This window comes from Sturnira hondurensis, unplaced genomic scaffold (genome assembly GCF_014824575.4).
Source record: "Sturnira hondurensis isolate 20B ecotype Veracruz unplaced genomic scaffold, ASM1482457v3 Scaffold0003874, whole genome shotgun sequence".
Classification (NCBI taxonomy): Eukaryota; Metazoa; Chordata; class Mammalia; order Chiroptera; family Phyllostomidae; genus Sturnira; species Sturnira hondurensis.
In genome coordinates this window covers 2,096,038-2,113,095 of record NW_028076505.1, presented here as the reverse complement: position 1 = coordinate 2,113,095, position 17,058 = coordinate 2,096,038, and the positions used below count along the sequence as shown (strand labels likewise).

At 54.6% G+C, this 17,058-nt stretch overlaps 1 protein-coding gene across 2 annotated transcripts in view; it reads right to left on the bottom strand.

The window, feature by feature from the left end:
• Positions 1-16,784, bottom strand: part of MX2 (MX dynamin like GTPase 2) — a 32,102-nt gene extending 15,318 nt beyond the window's left edge. Inside the window, exons 1-5 of one of the 2 annotated variants that reach the window (XM_037042994.1) lie at positions 16,364-16,784; positions 8,888-9,189; positions 8,200-8,392; positions 6,684-6,824; positions 1,915-2,069 (exon numbers count right to left, since the gene is read on the bottom strand). In XM_037042994.1, the coding sequence (XP_036898889.1) occupies positions 1,915-2,069; positions 6,684-6,824; positions 8,200-8,392; positions 8,888-9,121 (723 nt within the window). In that variant the 5' untranslated portion in view covers positions 9,122-9,189; positions 16,364-16,784. Of the gene's footprint in view, positions 1-1,914; positions 2,070-6,683; positions 6,825-8,199; positions 8,393-8,887; positions 9,190-10,238; positions 10,302-16,363 lie in introns of those variants that run through there. The other variant, XM_037042995.1, reaches the window with a different exon arrangement.
• Between the last annotated feature and the right edge of the window lie 274 nt (positions 16,785-17,058).

Here is a 17,058-nt window from a genome sequence, read left to right as displayed (position 1 = left end):
AGAACTGCTATAACATTTCTTAGCATTTGTAAGCAAAAGGGAGATGTGGGAAACACAAGCCTTAAAATGACAAATTTGAATAATATTTCCCCCATGGACAATACAAACCATCGTGGAAAAGGCTGGCACCTGGGGACACACGTCTTTAAGCCTGGTACAATTTACATGTAGTTCGGCTCATACAATGCCCTATCTAATTATTTTAGTTAGCCACAACGTGGGACATTTGCATCGCAGAAGCACAAACTAGCCTCGTGTAAACGATGAAGCCCTGGGGTGAAATAAAAATGCCAAATGTAAAACAGGCCCAGTTGGGTCTCGGCCGTGGAAGACTTTAACTGTATACAGTTATAAGTGACCTTTATCAGCGAGCTGTAAAGTTAGCTGTCCACGAATGGAAAGTTTTCTTCTCGTTGGTGCCCGTTCCCTCTGCCACAGCCGGGTGACGGCCCTGCAGGGGTCTGCCTGTGCACAGGCCCGCAATCAAGCATGCTCCACTTCCACTCTGTGGACCGTATTAATCAGTCTGGTGGTGGGTGGCCACCCTGTGCATTGGAAAATACATTTGGCAGCGTCTCTAGTCTGTATCCACTGGATGCTGGTGGCAATCCCACTTTCCCAAGCTGTGACAACCAAATATGTCTCAGACATTGCCACCGGTTCCTTAGGGGTGACCCAGACTTGGGTTAGGAACTTCTGCGTGAGACACTCGCCTTCGCATGCATTTTGACAGGATGTTGGGTATGATAACCATTCCCTACAATGTCTGCCTACATAGCGAAGCCCCACAGAGAGCACCTATTCATGCTCCAAATGTTTACTGGGTGCCCACCAGGTTCTGAGCCCAGTCTAGGATCTAGAGATTCAACATTGACTGCACAGGCAACCCCCCAGGGGCTAACATCCCAGGAGAAAATGGGGGGCAAAAGCACTCCGTAAGGAGGGTAAGTGAAATCAGAAGGGCCAGGTGCAGGCTCTCGGACACCAGGAAGGGCTCCCTGATAAGGTGACACTTAGGCAGAGCCCTGAAGAAGTTAGGAGAAGGTGCCACGTGGAAGCCTGGGTGGGGAGAGCATGTCAGGGAGAAAAAAGGGCAGGCCAGAGACGGAGAGGCGAGGGTGGGCTGGGGTGCCTAAGGACAGGCCCTGCCCAAAGATCACATGGGACCCAAGCATCGCAGCAAGACTGTTTCCAAGCCGCTTTAAGAGGGAAGGCCTTGGGAAAGGAAGCAACAGGCTCAGCAGCTCTTGCTCTGCCCCGTGGATGCCATCCCTCCGCACTGGGCTGGCTTCTTGCCCCCCAACCAGAGATCACAGACCATGTTCTGACTATTTGACATAGTGTTAATTTTTTAAATTGTTGCTATAATTGACATATTTTATGTGAAAATCCAAAATTCTGGCCGCTTCATTGTCTTTTTTAAAAAATCCTCACCCAAGGACACATTTACTTATTTTTAGAGGGAGAGGAAGGGAGAGAGAAACATTGACGGGAGAGAGAAATATGAACTGGTTGCCTCCGACATGTGCAACCAACCTGTCGCGGGGATGGAATCTGCAGCCTTTTGGTTTATGGGACGATGCTCCAATCATCGGAGCCCCCCGGCCAGCACAAATTTCTGGCTTCTTTCGACTTTCAAGACAGTTGGCTACACTGGGCTGATAGTCTCACGTTAGGCAGGCCATGAGCTGTCCCATGCACCCCCAGTCCCACCACGTCATCTTCCCTGACCTTTCCAGGCTCTCTCTCATCAGATCCTGAGTATGAGGTCCCTGCCCAGGAAGACTACCCCAATCTCCTCCCCAACCACTTAGCACGAGGGCTGGGTAGCCCAGATTCTTGGGGTGGCCAGCAGAGGTCTCAGCGTCTCCCCAACTCCAGCCCAGCCCACTCCCAAGTTCCAGAAGGGCTCACCTGCTGTGCGATGTCCATGGGCTGATTTCCCACAGGCACCCTGGTGATGCCGGGAAGGTCAATGAGGGTCAAATCCGGGACGTCGGCAGAGGAGATCTCCAGACTGATGAGCTCGTGGCTGATGCCAACTCCACTCCCAGCCACGATGTTCTGGGCTGCGGAGGCCAAGAGAGGAGAAACGCAGAGTCCAGATTAATGACCCATCGGAGAAAAAACAGCTGTTCTTGAAGGTGATGGTTTATATTTGGAATACAGGAGCTTCAGAGAGGCCCTGGTGCTGAGAGAACATTTCCCAGAAGCCTGCAGTGTGTGAGGCCACGGAGGTGGCCGTGGATACAGGGGTAGCCTGTGATACGCTCTCAAAAATCCCAGAGGAAAACATGCTGTATGGAAGTTGTGGGGGGTTCTGTTCTCCTCCTTTATGTTTTTAAATATCCTTCACTGGGCGATGGTTTTAAAATACGTCCACACATCCTTCAACAGCCCTCCCACCAAAAGGTCAGGCCCTGAGTCAGGGCTGGACAGAGGAAATGACGTCTAAAGAATAGATGTGGGGGACGCAACAGCGGGACTCGGCCATAAAAGGCACCCTGGCTTATTCCGGCTTTCTATTGGATGCTTCCCTCTGGGGGAGGCTAGCTGCCCCATCAGGGGTCCACAAATGTGGGGACCACGGCATCTTTGCCAGCAGCCAGCAAGAAGCAACCGTGGCTGCCTGTAAAAGCCCAGGTGAGAGAGTTCACAGGCCCCAGGCGAGCCTTCTGTTGACACAGCCCCACTGGGCCCTGAGCAAGAGGCCCCTTCCCCGCCCCAGTGTACGCTGCATCCCTGATGCTCATACACTGTATGAGAGGACACAAGCTAGTGTTGTGTACTGCTCGACTTTGGTGTGACTTGTTATGGAGCAATAGATAACTAACAGAGGTATGTATTACTTCTATGACCAGGAAAATACGTGTATATGTAAAGAGTGTGTGTGTGCTCTAGGACAGTCTTATAGCCTTCTGTCTCTTTGTATCTATCCAACTCTCTTTTTATAAAAGGTTTTATTTATTTATTTTTAGAGATGGGGAAGGGAGGGAGAACGGGAGAAGAACATTAATGTGTGGTTGCTGCTCACGAGGCCCCCACTGGGGACCTAGCCCACAACTCAGGCATGTGTGTTGACTGGGAATTGAACCAGCAACCCTGTGGTTCACAGCCCACGCTCAGTCCACTAAGCTATACCAGCCAGGGCCTATCCAACTCTTTTAACACACACATAAATGCATACAAACATACACTAACACATGAATGGGCACACCAGCATACATAAACACACGTGACAAACACCCACACGTGAAATTTCCCTGCCAGGTGTGTTCACGGCAGTATAGATGGCCCTCCAATCCAGGACTCTCTGCCTCTTTCTGTCCATTGGGAACTAGAGCCAATTCAAAGGCCAGTGGTCAGCCTGGAGCTAAGCAGATGCTCGAGAGGGGACCCCCTCCCGAAGACAACTGCCAGCCACCCCAGGGTCTGCTGCAGGGACCGCAGAGAAACTCAAGGAGGCAGGACCCCTTGGTTAGTCAAGATCACATAACTGTCACTGTTTAGTAGTATTTGCTGTTTATCTTTGGTCATGCAAGCTTTTGCAATAACCCTACCATGCTGTCCTTTGGTGGGTAAAAGGTGTTGGAGGAAGGAAAGGGAAAAGAAAGAAGTAGCCCTGGGAATTAGAAGGGAAAAAAAGTATTCCTTCTCTTGAATTCTACCCAAAAATGAATTATTTGCTATAGGATGTTTAAAAGATTTCTTCTTAAGGACTATATACAATCACTTTTTTTACATACTTCACATATACCCCAAACTACACATTTATAATACCTAGTGATTTGATTATGATTATTTTACACTGAGTCCTTCAAGTCATGAAGCCAGTCCTGCTCTGCTCAGGTTTCTCAAAATGTAGGCCCAAGGGGTGGACACACCAGAAGTCTGGTTACCACCCAGATTCTGACTCAGCAGGTCTGGGCTGTGGCCGCAGACCCTGCAGTTCCAAAAAGCCCCAGGTGATGTCGCTGCTGCAGACCAGGACCCGCCCTGGGAAGCCAGGAGCTAGAGAACTTGTAAAAACATCACAAAATGAGTGGAAACCTAGAGATGGTCTAGGTGAGGGGAGAACACCTAGAACATGCATGCCAAGCACAGGAGAAGGACACAGAAGTCACTGTCACCAGCTCAGGGGAAGCATGAAAGGGTGAGGCGATGCTCCCTAGTGCCCCCCCAGTTCCTCGCCAGGTCCTGGAGGGTGTCTGTGTCCCCAACACCTCCCGCCTTCCTTCCCCTCTTCAGAATTCACCTTCGAACCCTCACTGGGGCAGAAAGGGGCTCCTGGGATATCCTTCTCTCTCCAGTGCCCTTGCCAGCTGTTCTCTCAGTCTGCATTTGCAACACGGCGAACTCATTGGACGGGCAATTTGATTGTGGCCAGTTCTGCCTCTAGGGGCTTTGGGCCTGGGGAGAAGGTCCATTCTGACAGACTGCGAAGTTTTAGGTACAGGATCCCTGGGAAGGCTATGTGGTGGGACCTCCATCGTAAGTTATGACAGTGCCCACTCCAGGGACACTGAACAGGCTCTCCACAAGGGGACTGCTGGGCCTCAGCCTGCTGAGGGAGACTGACGGTGCCTTCCTGGGCACAGCAGTGAAATCTGGGGTCAATACCACGGGTCCCCTACATTCGGGGACAGCCCCGATCTGAGAAGCAGAGAAGCAGCTTAAGCCACAGGCCCAGTTCACTTCTGTAGACACAGACCCAGGAGCAAGTGGAAAACCAGTCTGCACCTTCGAGAACTTCTCCTGCCTCAGTTACTCTTTCCCCGTCACTACTTAAGGTACGGCTTTCATAGCTTCGTACTGAATCACAACAAGTGTCCAGAGAAGTACTCCTTGTACTTTTTTCTTAAAGAGCACGTCTTTTCTTTTAAAGATTTTATTTATTTATCTTTAGAGGGGAAGGAAAGGAGAAAAATATCAATGTGTGGTTGCCTCTTGTGTGTCTCCTGCTGGGAACTGGCCTGCAACCCAGTTGCCCTGTGCAACTGTGAACTGTGCCCTGACTGGGAATCGAACCGCGATCCTTTGGTTCACAGAATCCAATCCACTGAGCTACACCAGCCAGGGCTCCTTGTCTTAAAATATGAGGCTTGATGCATTCCACGGGCTGAATACCCAAGGGTGACCAACACCTGGACGAGAAACAGAGCATGGCTGGCCCCTGGAAGCCCCTCCTGCCCCAGCCGGTCATTAGTCCTCACCGAGAGTAGCCGCTGTCCCGACCACTACCAGCATCCATTCCTTCGGCCCACTGTGGAACTAAATATGCAGTTGAGCCAAATGAGTTTGCTGACAGGGGACCACTTTCGATACGAGAATGACAACCGCATGGGGTCCCACCTCATTATAAATGGAATCACACCATGCGCTCCCTCACATCTGGCTTCTTTCACTCAGGGTTACGTTTGGAAGATGCGCCCATGTCAGTGCCCATAGCCGAGGGACCCTGCGCACCTGTAATGGTGCCTCCGTCCCCTCTGCCGCCCAGGGACCTCTGGGTGCTTCCAGCGTGCGGCTATCACAGGAGTGCTGCTATGGGCACCCTAGAGCCTGGCTTTCGGGGCACATTCTGTCTGGGTGACACTCAGGAGCAGTGTATCAGAGCATCGGGGGTGCACAACTCCAGCCTCAGCGGATATTGCCAGTTTCCAAAGTGGCCGCACTGACTTACATGCCCCCAGCGGCAGAGGGGACTTCCAGATGCCAGGCTACACATGCCTCAGTGATGGCTTGCTCACCACACGCTCACACAGAGCCATCAGCCAGCACGCACCCAGACGTGCGGAGCTCTGCCCTGGGGTGAGCGCCCAGTTCTCCTGCCCCTGCCCTCGGAGCTCGGGAGAGGCATCCGCAAACACCATGGGGGTGAAGTGAGGGGGCCGGGCAGCCCCAGGACGGCTGTTGTGGACAGCTGGGCTCAGACCTTCTGTGATTTCAAGCTGGGAGACTTGCCAAGGGCGGGTCTCCAGCAGCTTCCGTATTTGGGGGGAAACACTAGAATTGGGGCCAGCACCTCTCCATTTTGGGAAGGATCCCTCTGGTGAACCTACAGGTGCAGGCTTCTCCGTGGAAAGGCCTTTCCTTCAAGCCCTGAGTTTTTGTTTACTAAAAGGAGACGCCCATCTTCCTGGAACTGAGGCTTGCCCTGCAGAGATTCTTACCGTGATCAGTGTTGCTTTTGCCTGCCTGGCTGAGACCAGAGAGCAGGGAAGGGGAGACGCCGCCCAGGACATGGGTGGGCTCTGGTGTCATGGGTGGGCAGTGGCTGCCAGCGGCCCCCCTCAGGGGCTGGGGAAAGGGACTCCACGAGCACTCGAGCCTCTATCACTCTCGTTACCTGCAGCTGATCTCAAGCTTTGGTAAAACTTGGTTCAAAGGCCGGGGGATGGCTATGCTTCCAGAAGTGACAGGTGGCTGGGACCAGTGTTGGGGAAGCTGCGTGGAGACATGGTCACCGGGTGGCCAACCCGGGTGAGGTTAGCACAGCGACTCAGGTCTGGGGTGATGAGGATAGCTGGGGTGCAGTGTCCTGTGGGGGACCCTTCCCAAGGGGTGAGGGGAAACTGAGACCCAGAGAGAGAACAGGAATTAGGGGGAAGGAGGGGACAGTGTGAGTGGCAGGGGCACCGGCATGTGGAAGTGTCGGGAAGGAAGTGAGGGGGAGACCCTACCTTTGTTGATTTCCCTCTCCACCTGGGAGGGGTCCTGGAGCTGGAGCTCCGTGTTCTGGTAGCTGATCTTCCCCCTCCAAGAGACCTCCCTCGAGAGCTGCTTTTTCAGCTTTAGCACCAGCGGACACCTGGTTACGATTCCTGAGAGAGAAGAGAAGTGTCCCAAACGCCGTAAGTTTTCTTTAAAAACAAGTGTCAAAGGTGCCCTTCCCTCTCATACCCGGGAGCTGCCCCAGTTTCCCCAGAGGCCTTGTCTGACATTTGTTTCTGTCTAGGGCCCCATCCAGATGCCCCCCACTCACTACCCGGCCCCAGGAACACCTTGAGCATTGGCCTTCGGACCTGGGTTTGTCCAGGTGGCAGCCCAGGGAAGTGGCAGATGGAAGCAGTGACATCTACGGGGTGACGATGACCACCCAACCCTCCCAAGATGTAGGGGGAAAGTGGTGAGAGCCTGGGGAGGAGCCAGACATTTAGAAGGAGGGGTCCCTGGACCTTCAAAGGGCGTGGCCAGTGGAGGTGGCGGGCGGGGAGGGAGGATGGACCCTGCGATGCAGCCGGAGCTCAGAAAGGCGGAAGCTGCCCTGAGCCTCCTGGGGCGGAGGCCAGAGTCCCTGCAGCGTGAGAGAGAGCTGCCCGACAGGAAGGACCTTCTGTCAGCCAGCCAGGGGACATGCCCGGGTCACGTGCCTGCCGCTGGCCCCTGACATCCAGGTTCTCCTCCTGTCATGCCTCTCCCCAAATGGTGAATCCAGGGAAGAGAGAAGGAGCCCCTGCCCCCGAATCTCACTCTCAAGGACCAGGTGCCTGGCCAACGGGGGCCTCCCAGGGGCTCCTGCCATCAAGGACCAGGCTGCCGGTGGCTGGGAGGGAGCACAGGCCAAGCGCCTGGCATGCAGGCTATTGTGGGGGACTGGGCTGCTCTCTGGGGTCCCCACACCCTCCTCTGGGCTGGGGGACAGCCCCGGCAGGGTGGCATAGGTGCCTCCCAGGCCCTGGTCAGGGCTGACAGGAGATAGGAGCAAGGGGGTGCAGGATGGGCCTCGTCCACCCACTGCGAGGGCTCTGTATTTCTCCTGCTTATTTTCCTTTATAAATATCTTAATAAATTGTACAACATCTCCTTTATATTTTTTAAATAAAAACATGTGTCTTATCACACGCGATCCTGGCTAACAGCTTCTCAAAACATTGAGAAAATTCATTCTTCAAAGGGACTTCGCATGTCACCTGACACTTACAAACTCCACCTGGTCAGAGAAGAAACACTCCCATACCCTTACGAAGAAGACCTCTAGGGAGAAGGAGCCAGGTTCCAGGACCTTGACCGACCCGAGCTATCGCCATGTGAAGGTGGACTTGGAAAACTCAGGGCGGCACGGGCCGCCCAGGCCATGCACTCCAGACCAAAAGCTGTCCGGGGCCTGCCCTCCCGGGGGCCTCCCCAGCAGCCTGCCTCTCATACCACAGGTGCCCAGCAGTCGCTCTGGGGCTTTGCAGGTGGCCGGCCACTCACCACTGCCTCTGGGGAGGGCGACGCCCGACAGGGCCTCCAGCACGGAGCTCTTGCCCGAGCTCTGGTCCCCGATGACGGCAATGGCGGGCAGGGCCAGGTCCTGCTCCACGCCCAGGGCCCTCAGGGAGTCAATGAGGTCGATGCAGGGACGCACCTTCTCCTCGTACTGGTTGTACAGGGTGGTCTCGGGTCCCTGGGAGAGGCAGAACAGATTTCACAGGCTTGGCCTCCGAGAAGGCGCCCACCGCGGTGGGGACTTTGCACAGATGGGGGCATCTGCTGATGTGAGGCTGTGGACAGCGGGGTGAGAGGTGGGCCAAGGACAGCCTCAGGGAGGCCCCGCGCTTTGTTCCTGTGGAGGCTTTGCTTCTGCCGAAGCAGGGACCCTCCTCTGGGAGCGGAGGTGCCTGACTGAGCAGACAGACTGTACACGGGGTGGGAACTGCCGGCTAGAGGTAGGGGCTGGGCCCTGGGGCTGCAGAGCTGGGGACGGCTGGCAATTTTAGCCCTGGCAGGAGTAGCTGGAGGAGAAGACCCTCACCCGCAAGAGAACAGAAGCCCCCAGACTGGGTATGTCCTCGCTGTTTGTGAGACGTGTCTTGGAGAGCTGGGGCACCTGCTGTGGCATTGCAGGTGGTGGACCAGTGACTAGAACTCGTCTTTCCCAAATGTTCTTGTTCTGACTCACCTTTGTCTCCTGCTGTCCCCTGCTTTCTCCTGGCATCTGAGAGTTTAATGTCATCGAGTTGAAGTTCTTGCTGAGTTGAACTTGGTCCTTGTCTCCCCCTGGCCTGTTGCGGGGAAACTTTCCTTGAACTCCTGATGTTTGTTTCATGGAGGGGTTCATTTCTACGTGTGGGTGGTTTGGGGAAGAAAACTGATTTTGTCCCTGCTGTGGCCAAGACCTGTGGGCTTTTGGCATCAGCTGGTGGCCAGGCGGACTGGTGGTGCGTGTTTCCTGCTGCTCAGCACCTGTGGTCTTGACAAGCTCTGCAGAGACACAGAATGGGACAGTGGCCCAAAATCACCCAGTGGTCCTCCCCCGGGCTGCCCCTTCCCAGCCCCAGCTCATGCAGCCCCAGGGCAGCCACTCCTGCACACAGACATGGGGGAGTCCAGGGTCCCGGCAGAGGCCTCCTGTCTGTGGGAGGGGCTGTGGGTGGCAAACATGCACAGAGAACAAGTGGGGTCTCTGTGGGTCCCCAGGGCTTGGGGACTGGGACTGTGGACTCCACATTTCCATGGAGGACTGTGGATGTCCCCCTGTCACTCGGAGACACCTGTGGCTCAGGATCAAGCAGGAGACCATTAGGTGTGAAGATGGGAGGTAGCATCTCTCAGGCCCTCTGGAAACCAGCCAATGTGCCCCCCACCCCCGCCACTGTTTGTCCCCCAGACTCGTCAGACTGCTGGGTAGTCTGGGGGGTAGGTTGAGGGTGTGTGTCTCTTTTCCCAGGGTCTGTGGCCTGGAATCAGATAAAGGCAGCACCCTGAGAAAGCTGGTGGTGGGGAGGGCTCGCCTGACCCGTTTTGTTTTGACAACAGTCCTACCGGGGTAGCTGCTTATCTGAGTTTTCCAGTCTGGAAACCAACGGGCAGGAAGCTCCAGGCGCTGAAGTCCAGGCTCAGATCCCGGCAGGCAACTCGAGTCTCCACGAGCGCCCCCCCCCGCCCCCCGCAGCACAGCCCCTCCCGTCTAGGAAAGGACTGAGGCGGTGCCTTCAAAGCGGCTCCTCCACCCCCTCCACCCCCTCCACTGCACAGTCCCCTGGAACCACGCGTGTGACTTTATTTAGAAAAAGGGTGTTTGCCTATGTAATTAAGGTAAGGATTTGCAAATGACAGTGGGCCCTAAATCTGAAAGGAGACAAGCAAGGGGAAGTGTGAGACACTGAGACCCGGAGAGGTGGAGACCATGCGAAGACAAAGGCAGAAACTGGGGTGAGGAGGCCCCAGCCCCAAGCACAACCGGGAGCCACCAGGAGCTAGCACAGAGCCATGGGGCGGATCTGCCCTCAGGGTCTCTGGGAGAAGCTAACCTTGCTAACACCTTGACCGGGAACTTCCGGGCTCCGGACTGGGAGACACTCCCTTTCTGTTGTTCCAGCAGCCAGCCCCCCCCCCCCCCCCCCCCAGAGATTTGCAGCTTCCAGCTTCAGGGCACTAAGGCAGTGGGAGGGGCTGGAGCCTCAGGGCCTGGGCAGGCTGGACTGGGGAAATTCCACTTACACTCCTCCTTCAGCTATAATCCCTCAGCCCCACCCCTCCCTCCTTCCCTCCTGACATTGGGCAGAGGTGTGCTCACCTGAGCCCTATCTTATGGAGTCAATGACCCTTTCTAGAAGTTTCAGAGCCCTTTTCTCAGAACAAAGTCCTTAAAAAGTGTGGCCCCAGCTGAATTTTCCTGTATTCACAGCATCTCTTCTCTGAATGCTGGGACAAAATCCTCCCTTTCCTCAAAACAGATGAGCACATTCACAGGTTTGTGTGTGTCACGGCCCACTTAAAAAAAGGAGGCCGCCCTGGCTGGTGTGGTTTAGTGGTTGACTGCCAGCCAGCGAATCAAAATGTCCCCGGTTCGATTCCCACTTGGGGCACATGCCTGGTTTGTGGGCCAGGTCTGCAGCAGGGGGCGTGTGAGGGGCAACCACACGTTGACGTTTCTCTCCCTCTTTCTCCCTCCCTTCCCCTCTCTCTAAAAATAAATAAATAAAATATTTTAGAAAAGGAGGCCTAGTTCATGTGTTCATTCAAGAAATACTTGTTGAGGATTGTTACGGATTGAATTATGTGTCCCCCCCCCTCCAAACTCAGGTGTTGAAAGGGTGTTTGCCTGTGTAACCCCCAGCACCTCAGAGTGGGACTTTATTGGAGATGGGCCTTCAAAGAGGTGAAAAGCTAAAAATGAGGCCGTTAGGTTGGGTCCTCACCCCATGCCGTTGACGTCCCTATGAGAAGAGGAGACCAGGACGCCATCGGGAGGAGACGGCTGTCGATGCCCCAACTCGAGAGGCCTTCTAAGCACCAGCCCTGCCCGCACCAGACCTCAGACTTCTGCGGTCCAGATGGTGAGGGACAAAGGCCCATTGTTTAGGCTGCCCTTGCCTGGGGCATCTGGTGACGCCAGCCTCGGGAAACCCATTCAAGGACCCAGTTCGCACAAGGCACTCTCAGCATAGGGTGTGGGGCGCATCCCTGCCCACACAGGCCTCATAAAATCCCACTGCCGGCACATCCATTCCAGCGGGAAGCCCTGAAGTAAACAAGCCAACCAACAAAGAAGGGGTTCTGGGAGGAAGACAGGGAGCGGGTTAGAGGTACTGGGGGTTGGTGTTATTTCCCCGATTGAGTCTTCATGGAAGAAGTGTTTGAGGATGTGCCTGTGAACTGGACATGGAATGAGCAGCGGAGCCAACCTTTGATGACCTGTGGGGAGGAGGCTGGAGTTTCGGGGACCTGAGAATGCCACACTGCGCTCTGTGGGGAGGACGTGGCTTGCGCACGTGTCCCCCTGCTGAACTCTCCTTTGACAGCACGCAAAACAGGTCCTAGTTTACATTTTTTGTGGCCTCCTTGGAACACACGCCAAAGCCCCTCGAAGTCACGGGGACACCGAAATTCAGCTGACAAAATCCTTTTCCTCTGTTCTGTGATCTCCAGGGATCAAAGCAGGCGCGCCTTCTCTTTCCAGCCCACACCTCCTCGTCGAGGGTCTGCATCACCCACCAGAGCCTAAATCGGTCCTGCACTTGGGACAGTCCTAGCCTGAGGGTTGGTTCCAGATGAGGCTTGCGAGGGAGCACCTGTTCCAGGCCCCTGTCCTTGGCTTGTAGGTGGCTGTCTTCTCCCTGTGTCTGCATGGTCTCCAGGAAGGGGGTCAGGGAGAAGTCCCAGGGGCCCAGGGCTTTCTCCTCCTTGGGGGCCCCAGACAGAGGTGCATGCTCTGCTCACCTCAGTTACATCATCCCAAATTTCCCAAAAGACATGCAGGGGAGTTTGGACAAGTTAAGCAACAGGGGTCCCATCCCCCCTCTGGCAGGTCACAGCCTTGGGTTGCCAAGGGGCAGTATCTCACTTTAATAGTGAGGGAACAGTAGAACTATTCAGATTTTGGAACCGAGTGGCAGAACGCCACCAGCGACAGGGGACTTCAGAAATGCCCCTTTGGGAGGCTGCCCTCTGCCCCGAGCCCTTTCCTCCGACCGTTTTTTGATTGAGTGTTGAGCTTCCCCCACACCGGCTTCACGGAGCCTGTGAGGAGTCCTGGTAGGACCGACGGGCCTGAATCCCAGCGCCCTGCGTTCACTCCCTGGCCCGCCCAGCCTCCTGGACGCACGGCAGCCCGGGTCCACTGCAGGGGCCACACCGGGAGGAGAGGGCTGCTGTTAATTCAGAACCTTCCCTCCCTCGGCCTGGCGTCTCTCACTAAATCTGCATGATCCCTCCTCCGATGGGCCTGTGGGGGTGTTTTGCCTCCTTTCCCACTAATGAGGAAACAGTTTCTCCTAAAAGCAGCATTCGACAACAGGCCGGCTCACTGAGATCTCACCACGGTTTCCGGGAAAGAGAAAGGAAGTGGAGACCGAGTCCAACCCTTTCTTCCCCTTGACCTCGCAGTTCTTTGCAAAGGGCAGGGGAACTGCAAGCTGGCTGGCTGTCCAGTAACGTCTATGTCATGGGTAACCACACGGCCTGGATTTCTTCTTGCAGGTGGCATGGCCTAAAGGAGCTACCACAGCATCTGGAGATATTGTCCCAAACGATGCCAAGGGTTGCTGGCAAAGACTAGATGCCGGAAGAGACCAGGGAGGATTCTAGGAAGTCTCGGAAGGAACCAGCCCTGCCGAAACCTTGATCTCGGACCTCGGCCTTCAGAGCTGGTAGGAGTAAGTTTCTATCGTTTACGTCACCAAGCAGTGGTGATACAGGGTGCAGCCAAAGGGGGGGGCCCGGGAAGGATTTGGAATAGTGTCCAGAACTCAAAGTGTATAGGAGTATTGGAGAGACGTATAAGGTGTCCTCACCCCTTCCCCCCACAGGTGTGAGTTGGGGGAAGGGACACAAAGACCAGGAACATGCAGGGCTGTTTTGTAAAGCCACAGCCCTGCAGCTAATCCATGGCCTGGTCATTTAACATATCTATAGCCTTTGGTGGGTCACTTGGAAATGTTAAATGGCTGTGGCCATGCTTGGAGCTAGGGGAATGAAGTCACTTCCCCCCAAGATGTGACTGGGGGGGCAGATCCCCTGAGTTACAGCACCTGCGTGGGGGCTTGGAGGAGATTGGCTCTAGGACATGGGGCCATACCTGCCCAGACTAACAATGGCAGCCCAGTAAACTTGTAATAATACAGAAATACTGGCAGGTGTAACTGATCGTGGGAGGAGTCGGAAATAGGGGTACAGAGGAAGATGGGCACCGGGGGATTTAAACCCAGACACAGCAGCCATTAGGGGGAGAGACACGAGGTTTCAGCAGAGTGAGGACCCCCTGTAGCCATTAGGAGAGAGAGCCACACAGGTTTCAGCGGGGTGCAGACCTCCTCTTGGCCAGGTGAAAGGGAAAACCACGCAACTTTGCCAGAATGGAGATCCCTGCGGCCTGGTGAAGAAGAAAGACGTGCGTTTTTGGTGGAGTGCGGCTTTGGTAGAAGAGGCCCACGCAGCTTTGGGGGTGCTCCCTTTGGCTGAGTGGCCTGGAAAGCAGGAGAGACTTTGACTAGAACTTGGTACAAAGAACTCTTGCCAGTGAGAGGTGCCTCATGACTTTGGATTAATTGGAGATCCTGCCTGGACAGGTGACACAGCTCACGTGCCAGCGACCTGAAAAACGGACGTGTGCTCTTTTCCTGATTTACAGTACCCGGAGTTGGGACAGTGGGAGAAGGGAGCGCTGCGTGTGTGTGTGTGTGTGTGTGTGTGTGTGTGTGTGTGTATGTACGTGTATACCCTTAAAGACTTTAGTATTTTAAGGAAGGCATTAGGCTTGAATAGCATTAAATAAACATTTTGTTTCCTTTTCACAAATCTCTGGCATTGAGAGATGTCTTTCCAATTGGTGGCGGACAGAAGAGCCCAATAGATATTAGTGTATCGTCCTTGGGAGGGGCCCCTGTTGTTCTGTAACAGTTTTTGGCATCCCTCGGTGGGCCAAGTATTGCCCCCCCTCGGACCCTTGTTCGGTAACAGTGGCACTTTGTTACACTAATGCTCCACGGTTTACATCCAGTCTGTCCCCCCAGACTGCTGGGAACACGGGGCATCCCTGTCTCCAAGTCAAAATTGGAAGGCATGACAAGTTCATGCATGTTACAACCGGGCATCAGCCAGTGCTAGAAATCAGTGCCTTGTCCCCCTCAGCACCACACAGCACCACACACCAACACCACACAAAGGGCTCCCGGAGCCCCGAGACCAGGCTTTGATTCTGACACCAACGCCCACGTGTTCTCCACCCCCCCCCCCCCAGTGCTATCTGCCTGGGATTGCACTGGATTCCACCAGGTTGTGCCTACTCATGCCCTACCCACCTCAGACACCAAGGGCAAGTCCAGGTTGTCACCTGTGTTTCTGACCAACTAGCTATAGATCAGAGGTTCTAACTGCCCTCTCCCTGGTTTCAAATAATTTCCTGGAGAGGCTCACAGAACTCAGAGAAACCTGCTCCTTCCCAGATCACTGGTGTATCACGAAAGAATGTCACTCGGGAACTGGCACACACAGGAGCACGCGGGACCAGGTGTGGGGAAAGGCATGGGCCTCCCAGGCCTGTCCAGGTCCTCCGCCCTCCCCAAATCTCCCGTGTTCACCAACCAGGAAGCTCTCCGATCCCCATCCTCGGGGGGGTTTTAATGGAGGCTTCAAAACAGAGTCATGACTGACGAAATCATTGGCTATTGGGACTGATTCAACCTCCAGAGTCCCCGGTGAAAGGTCCTCCCCAACCTGGAGGCTGAGGGTGGAGCTGACAGTTGGGGACCCTCTAATCACAGTGTTTGTTCCCCAGTGACCAGTGTCTGTTTAAAGGTGACCTCATTTACATCACAAACCACAACATTTGCATCAGTGAGGAAANGTTTAATGGAGGCTTCAAAACAGAGTCATGACTGACGAAATCATTGGCTATTGGTGACTGATTCAACCTCCAGAGTCCCCGGTGAAAGGTCCTCCCCTCCCTGGAGGCTGAGGGTGGAGCTGACAGTTGGGGACCCTCTAATCACAGTGTTTGTTCCCCAGTGACCAGTGTCTGTTTAAAGGTGACCTCATTTACATCACAAACCACAACATTTGCATCAGTGAGGAAATTCCTAGGGTTTCAGGAGCTGTGATGGGAACTGAGACACAGGCTGAAAAATAGACTGTATTTCTTTCTTTTTTTTTTGCATTTGTATATTTTGTGAGCCGATCACTGCAATAAGTCTAGTTAAACATCCCTGCCCACACACAGTCACAACATTCTTCTCCGGTGACGAGGAGGGCTTTTAAGATCTATTCTCTCGGCCAGGTTCAGACACTCAATTCGGTGTGATTAACCCCGAGGCTGTAACACACGGCAGGGTAACCACAGTTATTATATTTCGTGTTGTTATAAGTCACAGTACCACACAGGCACAAAGCTCCCACCCCATCCCCGGATGTGTGCGCCTCACAGACCCCGCAAGGAAGGAGGGCCGTCCTGGGCTTCCTTAGCGGTCACTACTCTGGAATGTGTCCTTGGGGCGCTGGCTGGTGGTTGGGTGGGGACAAAGGGGGGGGCAGCAGCACCCACCAGGGTCTTAACAAGATAAGAAACGTATGGGTCCTGCCTTCCCGCACCAGCCAGGTTTACCAGGAAATCCTTTGAAAATCAGATCTGGGCTGAGGAGGCGAGGGGATTAAGAAGGACAAACAGGTCGTTGCAGAATAGCCACGGGGAGAGAGAGTACAGAGTAGGAAATGGGGTAGCCAAAGAATTTGTGACAAAGAACTTAACGTGACCCATGGTGCGGGGATTGAGGGAGGGGGTGGGCATTGCTGGGTGGGGCGGGGAAGAAAGGGGAGAAATCAGGACAACCGAAATAGCATAATCCATAAAATATCATTTAAAAATTTTTTTAAAAAGGAAAGCCACACCTGTTTGATAAAACGTGGTAAGGCAGCCCTCCCGGCCCAGGCCAGCCCTTACCTGCAAGCCTTCGGGACAGGGACGGGGGTCTGGAAATCGCCTCTCCCCCTTCCAGCGTCTCCCTTCTATTTGGCGTGTGGACTACACTCTCTCCTCTCCTCACCGACAGCCAGAGAAATGAAACCAACGTCCTGACCACAGAAATGAAACCGAAAGATCAACCTCTCTCTTCTGATAAAGCTCCCCAGGGTGTCTGGGAACAGCCCGGCCCCCCAAGGACTGAGGCCGGTGGTCTGGGAGGTGGACCAGAATCTGCATTGCTAACAAGTTTTCGGGGGAGGCTGCCCCGGGCCGTGCTCGGATAGCCAGGGTGGCGGCGGTGTCCCAGGGGACTTTTCTGCAATGGGGGAACTGTTCTACCCCGTGCTGTCCAGCCTCAGGAGGCCACGGAGCCCTTGAAATGTGGCTTGTGCAGCTGAGGAACTGAGGGTTGCCCTGTTTCTTTCGAACGAATGTGGACAGACCCTGAGTGTGTGACGGACGCTCCTGCTGGTTGTTTACTCAGATAGATGCTTTGAAAGTCCTGAAATGCTCTGCTGGCTTCACGCCTGAGTCGCACCAAACAGGCGTTGCCCCTTCTCACCATCTCGAGATAAGCTCTGACAACCCGGTGAAGGGAAGTGCACAGGTTCCCGCAGCACTCGCAGAGTTCAAAGGCAGCGGGTGAGACAGGAAAAGGGTGGAGCCAGGCTAAA